The sequence below is a fragment of the Misgurnus anguillicaudatus genome, chromosome 20 (assembly GCF_027580225.2).
Source record: "Misgurnus anguillicaudatus chromosome 20, ASM2758022v2, whole genome shotgun sequence".
Lineage (NCBI taxonomy): Eukaryota > Metazoa > Chordata > Actinopteri > Cypriniformes > Cobitidae > Misgurnus > Misgurnus anguillicaudatus.
In genome coordinates, this window is record NC_073356.2 from 213,612 (window position 1) to 227,836 (window position 14,225).

Consider the following 14,225-nt stretch of genomic DNA (forward strand, 5'->3'; position numbering starts at 1 on the left):
TTCAGTCCAAATTTAGCCTAAAATTAGACGTCTTTTTCGGACCACTTTTCAACGTGTCTCCAATCAATAATAATCCTGACAAAATATGCATGAATGTATAAATACTGAGCACATTGAACGATAATGAAACACATGCTTTGTTTATGTCTATTAGTCTATTAATATTTCTGTTTATTTTAATTAAATAAATATGTTAAATGTGCTCTAAAATTAGTTCACAGGGATGTTAATTCAGTTGTCAGTATATGTCGATACGACTAATAAATGATCAATTTGAATGTTTATCGTTTGTTAGTAATGTTAGCTCGAGCGCTGTCAGCTTGACTGAGCTCGTCGCGCAGGTGACGGGCAGGTCAGTTAGAAATCTTTTATTTGTCTTTATATCTTCTATATAATCGTGTTATGCTTGTTTTTAAATGTATTGTAAATTGTTTAGTTAATTATAATGCAAGTTTACTCCAAGTATTGTAGTGTGGGCTTTTTCAGCTTACGGCTAGCCTGATTGAGCTCGTGGCACGGCTGTGAGCTAGCAGTTAACGTTAGTGGATATTTGTTTTATATCTTTTATAAAAACGTGTTGTGCTTTTTTCTTAAATGTATTAAACAATTTATATCGCAAGTTTACTCCATGTATTGCAATGTATGTGTGCTTTGTTCAGCTCCCTATCAAAATTACATTAACTAGTCTACTTTAAAATGTTAAAAGGCCATTCTGAATAAATAACTGTTGTATATTTATTGTTACTTCTTTCAGATCCTTTTCTTGGTGTGTCTTGATGTTTTCTATTGGCTAAAGAGTAAGTATTACTTTGTTCATATTTTCACAGCCACCAGAATCAGAAGTGCTCAGAAGTGAAATAGCATGTTGGTCTCTTCAATGCAATGATAAATAAAATAGGTATAACTAATGAAATAGTCATATCTCACTTTGACTTTATGTACAGTTTGCTCGAGGTCAAAACACAGCTCATTCATACAAATCAAACAGTGACACTGGCTATATGTCTGCTTTCTTTTTTTATAGCAATAAAAGCATAGAGATATATAAAGCAAAGACAACTATAAGAGAATCCTTCAGGGGCCAGTAAAAAATCTACAGTTACAGCAGTAAACATACTTGTTATGGGGTAAGAAAAACTAGTACAGTGTAGATATGAATTATGGTATCCTAAGCACTTCTCTTATTATTGCTTCTGTCTTGTTCTTCATTTTTTGTAGTGCAAATAAGGAGACTTCGAGTAAGTATAAATTGAGCTTTTAGTATTGACGTGAATATTACATCGCCATTCGTTTGAAAGAAATAGAAAAGCGCTACGTTTTATTTTGTACCACCAAACTTGCTCGTATAACTACGATAATAATACTTTTTCTGCTGCTGTTTACTCCATTGTAGCATGCCTCTGTGAAACTGACAATCTCGGGTAGGAGCTGCTGGTTTGTGTTTGGCAGTATGGATCACGGTCTGCGACTCATGATGTCTGGGCTGGAGACACAAAGAGGTTGTCAACAGGTGTGTTCCTATACTCTACCAAAATGAGATAGGGATCAGTCATGAGGGCCAATGTGTGTGAAACTTAATGTTTTTGCTAAGTCTTCAAACTCTTTGCGTTGATATTGTGGACCTTTTAATTTATGCCATGTCCTGGTAAGTTTTTATAATTAAGTGAATCTACATGTCCATATCTTTGCTGAGATTGTCATGTTTTGTTGCTATGGTCTTTCTGGAGAGGGTGTCTGCCACAGGAATCTCCTTTCCTGTTCTGTGTTTGATGTCATATTTCTAGAGTTGTAGAATCATTCTTTAAAGCCGTGGACGAGCGGCATCTAGTCGGGCCCCATGAAATCCATTTAATTTTTATCCCAAATTCAGTTTTATTATTCTCAAAAATGTTCTGGATTCTGGTTTTCATAGATAAATTTCAGTAATCAAAAAGCATATGTTATCAACTGAAAACATTAAACCAATACAATTTAACATCAATTTATTGAAAGTTTTAATTAATATTACATATCGGATTATGTATTTTAGCTGTCACAGTAACCGCAATGAACTACAACCATGCTACTGAAAAGCAACCAAATGTTTAGTTTTTTTTAAGCATAAGTATACTTATCTTGTTTTACTATTCAGGCATCTGTATTAAATGTAAATATATTAGTTATAAAGTTTTCAGTAAATAATCTATGATATAACATTAGCAATAAATACAAATAAAACACTGCACAGTCCTCACCCCACACCTCGTGGATTTGTGCACGGCGCTCTCATCAGCGCCATCACAAGCCCCTACTGGCAACTCCCACTTGAGAGACCTCTTGAGCTGTTTTAAATAATTGGGAGAGTACGGGGCCAGTCACACCAAAAGCGCTTTAAATGCTTGCAAACGCAAGCGAATGACGTTGGGTGCTTCTCCGCTCTCAGCGCTCCTTCAAAAACGCGTGCGCGGCAGGCGGCAAAAAACCGCAAGGCGCTCGGCGTGCATAAACAGCGCGCAAACGCGTCCTGCCCATAGAATATCATCCAAAAAGGCGCCTGCAACTGCCATAAACGCTTGTGGTGTGACTGGCCCCTAAGGGGCTAATCACACCAAACGCGCTTTAAACACTTGGAAACGCAAGGCGCGACGCACTGCCTTTTTAAGAAAGAGCAGTGTGATGCGGCCTTTTCATATTGCTAGGCAACCACAGAGTCAGCTGTCTTGTCAATCAAATATTGAAGCGTGAGCGCTCTTTTGCTGTTAACTGTCATATTAGCAGAAACTTTAAAAAGAGGACGCTTGCTCTGACCTTGTTTGAGGGTGAGAGTTGAACAAACACGCAGGAGAGAGTGAGCGAGTGGAGTCCGGTTCTTCAAAGCAAATGTAAACTTCCCTCACCACACCGTAAGGCCCATCTCTCCCCCATTTCGATTTGACAATAGAAAGATGCTAATGACGTCGGCTGCTTTTACGCTCTCAGCGCTCCTTCAAAAGCATGTGCTGAGGCTGGTGGCAAAAAACGCAAGGCGTTTGGCCAGCATAAACAGTGCGCAAATACTCCCTGCCCATAGAACATCGTTTAAAAAAGGTGTGTGCAACTGCCATAAATGCGTTTGATGTGATTAGCCTCTAAGAGTGATTCTTAGCTTTAAGAAATTTGACAACTTGCTTTTATCCTTAAGTTTGAAAGTAGGAGTATATTTCATGAATTCTTAGTACTTAGGACAAAAAAGGCACTTTCAGAAACTTGATAAATATGGGAACAGTTGTCTAACTTGAAACTAACTTCAGTTTTTTTCCTTTCCTATATCAGTATTTCTTCAAACTCCTGTTCCGTGTCACATAGCTTATGCAAGACTGAATCAATGAAGGTGAGTCGTCATCATCATAAGAAACATCTTTGCTCACTGCATGCACATTTCTTTTAGAACCAGAATGACACACTTTGGTGAAGAGATTGTGTTTTTGGGGCTGTTTAAACTTGGTATTTAGGTTTTTTTTTCCGATCAGATCATAAGTGGATGAGAGGGACACATTCTGTTTACACCTGGTATTGAAATCCGTCAGTTTTGTCCACTTTCAACCTCTACTCTCCTGATTACTTTTCGGGGATGGTCTGTGGAGACTGTGGGCTGTCATTTAAACATGAGCAGGAGTAATGACGGGTTTAAGTGGACGCAACTAATATTATGTCAGAGTCCGCTGCTTGTAATGGCGCTTTTCCATTGCATAGTTACCCCACGGTTTGGTTGAGTTTGGGTCGGGTCGGCTTGCTTTTGGGAGCTTTTCCATTTGGTGCAGTACGTAGTACCCGATACTTTTTTCGTACCACCTCGGTTGGGGTTCCAAGTGACCCGAGCTGATACCAAACGTGACGCGAAAACACTAGATCACTGATTGGTCTGAGAGAATCTTCACTGCAGCGTCATCGGTATTGTGTAGATTAGCTTTACCTGTGCTAGGCTAGCTTGCGCTGTCTCAAGCAAAAATGTTGTCATCTGTGCTCTGCTATAAGTTCCCAAAATCACGAACAAACATCCACAGGTTGAGAATCAGGGACACCATAACAGTTTTTTCCAAACTTGCAGTTTGTGGCGGAACATTCGCGACGAGCACGTCAGCATTATATGCTTAAATGCAACTTCAATGAGGCTCAGCGGAGCGCCGTCAACTGACGCCGCGGTGTTTGAACAGAAACTGTCATGAGAGACAGAGGTAACTAACCTTAGTGATAAACGCGATGTGCAAACATCTATTTGTGGTGGCCAATTTTAATTTTGGGGCGGACTGAGAAATAAATAAATGTATGGAAATGTACAAGGACGCTTTTGTATGTCACAGCAGTATGCAGCGCAAATATAACGACACGCCTATAATCCCTCCCACTGTGAAGTGATACTAAACTCGATGGAAAAGCTAACCACGCCAAAGTGAGGTGAGCTGACCCGACCCAAACTAAACTAAACCAAACCGTGGGGTACTATGCAATGGAAAAGCGCCATAAGTAAACATGCTGCACAGTGTTTTGAACATTTATATGTAAAAGCTTTCTTTAAAATTTCTTTGATATTCTCTTGTGGCTGTTTGAACACATTCTACCACATGCGCACTTACACTACATAAGCAATCCGATTAAAAGTGTTTTCAACTACCTCTGAATGTGGTCAAAAGTGGACAAGCTCAAGATGTTTTGAACATCATTTACACATGTCTTTAGCATCGTCCACTTGTGATCCGATCGACAACAGCGCATCTTAATACCAAGTGAAAATAGCCCCTTTTTTACTTGCGCTTCCAAGCTTTATAATGGTAGAAAACATCAATTAGGGAACAACTTCTGACTTTAAACCTCAATAAAGTTCATTCATCCTTCACAGAGGTAATCCATATTCAAATGTTTACCGCAAACTAGTTAGTATAGTTTATAAAGTTAACATTATCTTTTCCTACTATATAGCATCGATTACCCACAGAAGAACTTTATTAACCCCTTGGAGGGGTGTGGATTACTTCTTTAAAGGCTGCACTTCTTTGGGAAAATGTACCCTGATCCATGTTTTTTCCCATATTAAGCTCGGAAAAGCTCGGACATTTACTAAAATAACTCCAAATGTGTTCTTCTGAACACGTGTATGTCGATTTACTTAGTGTGAGTACATCATGGGGTAATTTTAAAATCTGTCTGAAGCATCGCTTTAAATATTTAAATGGAGTATAGCAATACATAATTGGGACTAAATAACAAAGGTAAAATAAAATATAAATTCCTTTTAATATTAGTGTACCTAATTGGATTGATCATGCTTTACTTTTTGTTAAGGCAACCCCTGTTTTTAATGTTAACATTTAATTTTTTTTATGTTCTCACTTAGATGCTGTAACCATAAAGCAACCAGGACAACACACCTGGAGTGACCAAGAGCAGGATGAAGAAAGAATCGGACGAGAAAATATCAACTGGTGTCCATGAGGAGACACATTGTTCTTGGACCTGCTTTTTCTGTTTAGTAATAAGTGGTTTTATGTGGTTACATAAAAGTAATTTAATATTCAATCCACAAGCTAAATTTCCTACATTTTCTTAAGGTAGTTGACCCAAAAAGGAAAATTCTGTCATTTACACAAACAGTTTGGTTACAAACATTTCTCACAATATCTCCCTTCCTGTTTATCAGAACAAAGAAATGTATGCGGGTTTGTAACTACATGAGAGAGTGTGTAAATGATGACATAATTTAATTTTTGGGTGAAGTACCCCTTTAACATTTTTATACCCAGGAGTAGGGGTGTGCAGCGGAGTCAGTATTTGTATCTGTATTTGTATCTGTAACAGTCTCAAAATTATTTGTATCTGTATTTGTATTCGGATGGAACCGGAAGTGGGCGGGTCTTAAACCGGAAGTTTGTCATATTACATTAAAATGACATATTAAATGCATTTTTGCTTTTTATTATAATTATAACTTAAATAACTGTAAATATTTATTAAAAATAATAATACAAAATTTTAATCAAAAAGACAAATAACTTGATTCTCGTTAGTAATACTCATGGAAAGCAAACAACTCATTTTTAAAGCCTCATACAGCTTGTGCTATAGCATCATTGTATTGTAGCATTAAAATAACAAACTTGAAAGCAGGTTGACAAAACTGTAGGCTACATCACCTTTAAATGTTTATTGTGCCTGTCAGCACAGTTCCATGAGACCCATTCTTTCTAAATGAGTGCGATGTTTTCAGAAAAAAATAAGTAGCCTACATTAATCCCTCATCTAGCGATTCAAATATAGTAATTAAACATCTAAAATTATCGTTATTTGTAAGTTTTCTAAAAGAGTGAAATATTACCTAATACTACTCATATATCCATGTCTGACATCTTGGTTTCAGTTTAAAAACATGCAGGAATTTGAAAATAAAATGCAGGACTTGCTTGATGTTTAAAGAGCTATTAAGGGAGATAAAGTTCGGGAACTGATTTATGTTAAAAAAGTTATTAAGATGACAAAGTCGCGCTGACTGACAGATCCGAAATGCAACGCAGAGACACGCAAGTGGCGCAGTATATGCACAGAATAGTTCAAAAACATCTGTTTTGATAAGAATTTACGAAAGCATAATAAGTATTAGAACAAACTTGCTGATCTCATTTTTATCTATGTCCATATCGTTTGCGCGAATATAACGAATTGTTTAAAAAAAAACTATCTTATTAATCTTCATCTAAATAAATAAATAATCAGATATTTGTTTAAATTTTTAAATAACAGTATGCTCTATTAAAAATCAGTTTTGACTTCAAAACCAGCGACATGATTTAAAACAATAATGTAATTAGAAATATTTAATTCAAATGTTTCAGTTGTTATTTGCTTACTTTATTTTTATGTTAATTGCGATTCATGTCATAGTATTCTTCAGTTTAAATTTTGCTTTTAAAATGTTACATTTTCATATTTTTATCTATTTACTTATTTATTTTATATTCACCTAGATTGACAATAAAGCTTGCTTCGACTACAAGTAATTAAAATATCATCTACCGGTGCCACAGAGATACAGAGTTATTAACGAATATTTTATTATCAGAGTGCAGCATTTTATCAAGGTTTTCTGGTCTAATTAAATAAAACTGATTTTTTTTACAGTTGGGTTAAAAGAAGTTTGACATTAGCAGCGTTTTTAAGATTTTAAACTAATTCCAAAACAGCTCGCGTTTCTAAATAAGGGTTGCGCCGAAAATGTCATTTTACAGATTGCACTCATTCTCTTCACACAAATATGCAGGACTTGCTTGATGTCCGGTTTCACGCTGTTTCACGCTGAACATATCTTGCATCGGAGCTCCGTCGAGTTCTTCATCTAAAAGCCTTTTTTACTATCTTATTCCTATTTATATATTAAGTTTTACCTAGGAATACTTTACCGTGAGGATTATTGAGCAGTACTACCACGTGAAACTATTTATCACTAATAAACACCCACAGTGTTAGCATATAGCCCGCTAGCTTCAACAAACGCTGCCGACTGAAGCTAGCATTTTCCGATCTAATGGCGGATTCATCTGATATATGCTTTTCTGACCTGTCCTCGCCTGAGCGGGAAGATGCGAAGGAGTTGATCGGTTTGAGCAGATCCAACGCGAGCTACAGCGCCCACTTCACCATGTCTCCGGACGTCCACAAGCGACCGAGGAATGCGACAAACGAGTGCTCCACGCGATGCAGCTTTACGGACCGTAAGCGAGTGAACGGAGACGCCATTGCCCAACATGAAAGCGATCGGGAAGCTGTGGAGGAGCCGCTGCCCGGCCTTCGCAGATTCAGCATGCCCAACATCACCCTGGACCCAGACGTTCGCAGGCGACTGAGGCGTACCACAACCAAACCCCCAACGCGATGCAGCTCCGCGGAGCGCGTTCGGGTAAACAAAGACGCCATCGCCCAGCATGAAAGCGGTAAGACTCCGCTTGTTATTGTAACATGTACTACTTGCTACATGTATAGTTTAGCTTCTGCCGTTAGCATAGATGGGTTTACATGCACTAAGTGTATTGAAGTATTAAGATTAACTGAGAAGGTTGCTGAACTAGAATCGCGCATCCGAACGCTAGTTGAGGATAGCAAAACCGCTAATGTTACTGTTGTAAATACTGTATCGAGCGAAAAGACTAATGGCTCGGTTCCGACATCAGATGCTAATGTAAACATTACAAACAATGTATCGAGCGCACATAGTGTTCCGACATCAGATGCTAATGTAAACATTATAAATACTGTATCGAGCGCGCATAGTGTTTATCATAATACACATGGCTCGGTTCCGACATCAGAGTCAAGTCGGCGGTCTAACTGGGTGACTGTCAGGCGGCATAGTCATATACGGCGTCCATCTAAGACCCATAACGTTACGGTACTTTCTAACAGATTCGATCCCCTAAGGAATACACTAGCTGAAACACCTGTTAAAAGTGCCCTGGTCATTGGAGATTCTATACTCAGGAACACTAACATTGAGGCACCAAACACCCTAGTCGACTGTATACCGGGAGCCAGAACGTCTGACATTAGATCCAAACTTAAAGTGCTGGCTAATGCTAAACGGAAGTTTTCTAAGATTGTTATTCACGCCGGAACAAATGACACCAGACTCCGACAGTCGGAAATCACCAAAGATAATATTAAGGAGATGTGTGAAATTGCAAAAACAATGTCAGACAATGTAATATGCTCTGGTCCCCTCCCCGCCTACCGGGGAGATGAAACACATAGTAGATTAGTGTCTCTCAATGGCTGGATGTCAAAGTGGTGCCCTCAGCATAATGTAGGGTTTATAGACAATTGGAAGCATTTCTGGGGTAGACCATTTCTCCTAACCCGAGATGGCCTTCATCCGACATCAGAAGGAAGTGCTATACTCACCAGAAATCTGATTAATATTCTTAATTCTGATATAGTATGACTATCCAGGGCCCAGGTCAGGAAACAGACGGATCAGCTTAACTGTCCGTCTGTTAGCTGGCATGATATGTCTAGATCACATATATCCCAGAACTTCGAGTCGATCTTACCAGAATATCAACACATTTCAACTGTATCTGTTCCCCGAACAAGCAAATACAGAGCACCGCTTGCCACATCACGTACAAATTTGACCAACATAAAATTAGAAAACAATACATTACAAGATGAACCTCGAATGTTAAAATTCGGCCTTCTTAACATTAGATCGCTTACCAATAAAGAACCTATTGTTAATGAAATAATTAATGACCAAAACTTAGATGCACTCTGTTTAACAGAAACCTGGCTTAAAGCAGACGACTACATTAGTTTAAACGAATCCACCCCACAAGACTATTATTATAAACACGAACCTAGGTTAAAGGGGAGAGGGGGTGGTGTAGCTACAATATACAACAAAATTTTTAAAGTAAACCAAAAATCTGAACTAAAATTTAAATCATTTGAACTAATGTTGTTAAATATGGAAACAACTGATCGTAACCACAAACAGCTCTCTTTTGCCTTAGCTACAATCTATAGACCTCCGGGCCACCATGCAGATTTCCTTAAAGAAATAGCAGATTTTCTGTCTGAGCTTGTAGTCACTGTAGATAAAGCTCTTATCGTTGGTGATTTTAATATTCATGTGGATAACCATAAAGATGCATTAGGACGTGCGTTTATGGATGTTCTAAATTCTCTCAATATTAGACAAAACGTGACAGGGCCAACGCATACTCGTAAGCACACATTAGACTTAATTCTGTCACTCGGGCTTAATATTAATGACATCAAAATATCACCTCAGAGTGATGCAGTTTCTGACCATTACCTTGTGTCATACACTGTACTTCTAGATAGGATCACTCAATCCACAACATGCTACAGATTAGCCAGAACAATAATTTCCACCACTAAAGATAGCTTTATTAGCACTCTTCCAGACCTGTCCCAAATTAAACATGCAGATAACTGTGATGATCTAGATATTGTAATAGAAAACCTAAACAATGTCTGTTCTAACACATTGGATGCCGTTGCCCCCATTCGAAAAAAGAGAATCAAAGAAAAGCCGCCAGCTCCATGGTATGATCATCACACCGCAGCTCTTAAAAAGGCAACTAGGAAAATGGAAAGAAATTATAGAAGCACAAAATTAGAAGTATGGCGTGCAGCATGGAAAGAGAGTGTTAAACAATACAGACAGGCTATTAAAACCGCCAGATCTACCTATCTTAGCAAGCTTATAAATGAGAATCATAATAACCCTCGTTTCCTCTTTAGCACCGTTGCAAAACTGACTAGAAACAAAGAACAAACAGAAACCAATAGTAAACTCCAACACAATAGTAACGACTTCATGAACTTCTTTTCTAACAAAATTACGGCTATAAGGGAAAACATCGTAGCTACACAGGCAGCCACCACTCTACCCGTTAGTTCACTTAACACTAGACTACCACACGAACATCTTGATTCATTTAAACCTACTACAATAGAAGAGCTCTCTAAACTAGTAACGTCATCCAAATCATCGTCATGTATATTAGACCCCGTTCCCACAAAACTACTTAAAGAGGTATTTCCTGTAGTGTCAACCCCGGTTCTAAATATCTTTAACTCATCGCTAGAAATAGGATACGTTCCAACATCTTTCAAACTAGCAGTTATTAAACCGCTGATTAAAAAACCACAGCTTGATCAGGGAGAGCTTAATAACTTTAGACCAATCTCAAATCTCCCTTTTCTTTCGAAAATATTAGAAAAGGTAGTGGCAAGCCAGTTACGCACATTTTTGACAAATAATAGTACATATGAAAAGTTCCAATCAGGATTCAGGCCCCACCATAGCACAGAGACAGCGTTGCTTAGAGTTACAAATGACCTCCTATTAACATCCGATCGTGGTGAAATCTCAATTCTTATATTATTAGACCTTAGTGCAGCCTTTGACACAATAGATCATACAATCTTACTCAATAGACTAGAAAACTATGTTGGTATCAGTGGTCAGGCGCTAGCATGGTTTAGGTCGTATCTAACCAATCGCTATTACTTTGTTTATGTAAACGAGGAAGAGTCATATCACTCCCTGGTTAAATACGGTGTACCGCAGGGATCGGTTTTAGGTCCTATCCTGTTCTCGTTATACATGTTACCTCTAGGAGACATTATCAGGAAACATAACATAAGTTTTCACTGCTATGCGGATGATACCCAGCTTTACATCTCCTCACATCCCAGCGAAACACACACGTTTTCTAAGCTAACAGACTGCCTTAGCGATGTTAGTGACTGGATGGCACATAACTTTCTTAAGCTGAACTCCAATAAGACAGAGATACTTATTATTGAACCGAATCGCTACAAACATAATATGTCAGATTACACGTTGCACATAGATGGCTGCACTGTGGTGCCATCTTCCACGGTAAGGAACTTAGGTGTGATGTTCGACAGCAACTTATCCTTCGATAGTCATATCGCCAACGTCTGCCGTACAGCTTTCTTCCACCTTAGAAATATCTCGAAAATACGCCATATACTGTCTACATCTGACGCAGAGAAGCTTATCCATGCTTTTATGACCTCTAGAATAGACTATTGTAACTCGCTACTCGGGGGATGCCATGCAAATCAAGTAAACAAGCTTCAGCTAGTTCAAAACGCTTCCGCAAGGGTACTTACTCGATCTAAAAAGTACGACCACATAAGCCCAATTCTGGCATCTTTACACTGGCTACCAGTTAAATATCGCATACAATTTAAAATATCACTACTCACCTACAAAGCTTTAAATGGCCTAGCACCCTCATACCTTAGAGAATTACTATCAGAATACAATCCATCACGCACACTACGGTCACAAAATTCTGGTCTCTTGATTATCCCTAGACTATCAAAAGTGTCTAAAAGTGGAAGGTCATTTTCCTACTTAGCCCCTAAGCTCTGGAATGATTTACCAACCGATGTCCGAGAATCAGACACAGTCGATAATTTTAAATCTAGACTTAAAACTTTTCTCTTCAACAAAGCATTCGCATAATTTGTCTAGCAAAAGTACTTAACTCGAAATAGTTATTTGTACCGAACAAAGCACTCGCGGTCATAAAACAGACCTACCAAATAAATAAATAAAAACCTTATCTTAACGTATAGTCGGATTGCGATTTTGGAACTTTCGTGTTCTTGTGAATAGTATGCCATACAAACCCGTTTGCCACTGAACCTGCATTAACGACGACAGTGGGGCATCCGGCCTTAGTCAAACGGGTTGGCACGTACGGTTGGGTTGGGCTTTTAGCGCTTTCTTTATATTGCGAATACTATGCCATACAGACCCGTTTGCCACTGAACCTGCATTAACGACGACAGTGGGGCATCCGGCCTTAGTCAAACGGGTTGGCACGTACGGTTGGGTTGGGCTTTTGGCGCTTTCTTTATATTGCGAATACTATGCCATACAGACCCGTTTGCCACTGAACCTGCATTAACGACGACAGTGGGGCTTCCAGCCTTAGTCAAACGGGTTGGCACGTATGGTCGGGTTGCGATTTTGGCGCTTTTTCGTGTTCTTGTGAATAGTATGCCATACAAACCCGTTTGCCACTGAACCTGCATTAACGACGACAGTGGGGCCTCCAGCCTTAGTCAAACGGGTTGGCACGTATGGTCAGGTTGCGATGTTGGCGTTTTCTCATGATCTTGTAAATAGCATGCAATAGAGACCCGTTTGCCACTGAACCTGCATTAACGACGACAGTGGGGTTTCAGGCCTTAGTCAAACGGGTCGACAGGTTTCATTTTCTCTTTCTCTTAAAAATCAGAAGGTGACCCTTAGTTACCATATATACCGTCGCAGTGGGCCCCCAATTTGCAAAATCCTCAACTGTGGATAATATAATTATGCCGCAATAGTTAGTCTGTCTGAAACTAAGCTGATTAAACCACATCACTGTGTGACACTTGCATTACATGTGAACGGCCCCTACGCTAATATGATTTTGCTTTTCTCTCCCTGTCCTGTCCTCGACCCTGAGGACAATGGGACAAACAGACCCAGTTCCGGTAGATGTGAAAGTCGACTCACCTCTGATCTACTGGTCGTCCATCACTGTGATGCCCAGCTGATGCCTGACCAACGACCACCGGCAGAACCCGCTTAAACCCCGCTTAATCCCCGCTTAATCTCCTTATCCGTTTATATGTGTTTATATACATATATATCTCCCAAGGGTTTTTCCCTCCTAGGACTTTTTATTTTTTTTTCCTCGGCTCAACAACCCGGGGTTTTTGTTTTTTTTCTCCTAGGGGGTTTTTAACCCGGGGAGGTAGCCTGCTTGGGCTTAATTTAGCTTCTTCTCCTAGACGTTACATTAGTAATACGCTCGTTCATAATGTCGAGTCATAGCCTCAGCAAATTTGACAGCTTATGCTATTGTGTATTATGTTGTGCTATTTGTCATTTTTCTGTGCTTTTACTGCTTCTATTAATGTAAAGCTGCTTTGAAACAATTGAGTATTGTGAAAAGCACTATATAAATAAAATTGAATTGAATTGAATTGAATTGAAATATTAATCGTGCTTTAAAGGGTTTATAATTTAGAGCTGTTCCAGTAAACACGTGATTATGTCTGGCCGAATATTTTCTCTGTTAATATTCGGATGAATTCGTTATTCGTTTTGAAGCTATTATCCGTGCCCTTCCGAATAACGTTTTCGGCTTCGGGCACATCCCTACCTACCCATGGGTAAAAGAAATGTATGTTAAACATTTTTAGTTTGTCTTTTTTTGTTACTGCTACTTTCAACAAGACTAATTATTCAGCCAAGCTTATTTTGTACTTTAAGAAATTAACAGCTTTTATGGGTTTTAAGACACACATGTGCTCACAGTTTGCCCATATAGAATGCCCAGTGGTCCCACAATTTTCCCGCAGTATGCCCACATTTTTCCCACGTATTTGTATTTAAATAAAATTTTCCACACAGTATTTTGTATTTGTGATAGCTGAATTTGTGATAATAATTTGAATTTTAAAACAATTCCATGTATGGCTATCTCAGATCATATGCATGTGAAAGGCAGTTTCTGGTATAAATAGCAGAACACAAAGGCTTTCTGTGTCATTAGAAATGCAGTCAAAAAGTGGGACAATAAGGATAACTTATCATGAAGGTAAGAACCTTAACCATGCCAGGTGAGGGATATATTATGGCTGAAAAAACAATAACCAAT

The 14,225-nt window shown here is 38.8% G+C and overlaps 1 protein-coding gene across 1 annotated transcript; it reads left to right on the plus strand.

The window, feature by feature from the left end:
• The first annotated feature begins 237 nt into the window (after positions 1–237).
• Positions 238–13,980, plus strand: LOC141351358 (uncharacterized). Its single transcript, XM_073857973.1, has 6 exons — positions 238–797; positions 1,025–1,127; positions 1,219–1,238; positions 1,394–1,510; positions 3,292–3,349; positions 5,351–13,980. Exon 6 carries the CDS (start codon positions 7,532–7,534, stop codon positions 8,939–8,941), a length of 1,410 nt encoding a protein of 469 aa, XP_073714074.1. The 5' UTR covers positions 238–797; positions 1,025–1,127; positions 1,219–1,238; positions 1,394–1,510; positions 3,292–3,349; positions 5,351–7,531; the 3' UTR covers positions 8,942–13,980.
• Positions 13,981–14,225: the final 245 nt, after the last annotated feature.

Excerpts from the sequence above, each read along its gene's own strand:
- LOC141351358 (XM_073857973.1), top strand. The coding sequence starts at position 7,532 with ATGGCGGATTCATCTGATATATGCTTTTCTGACCTGTCCTCGCCTGAG.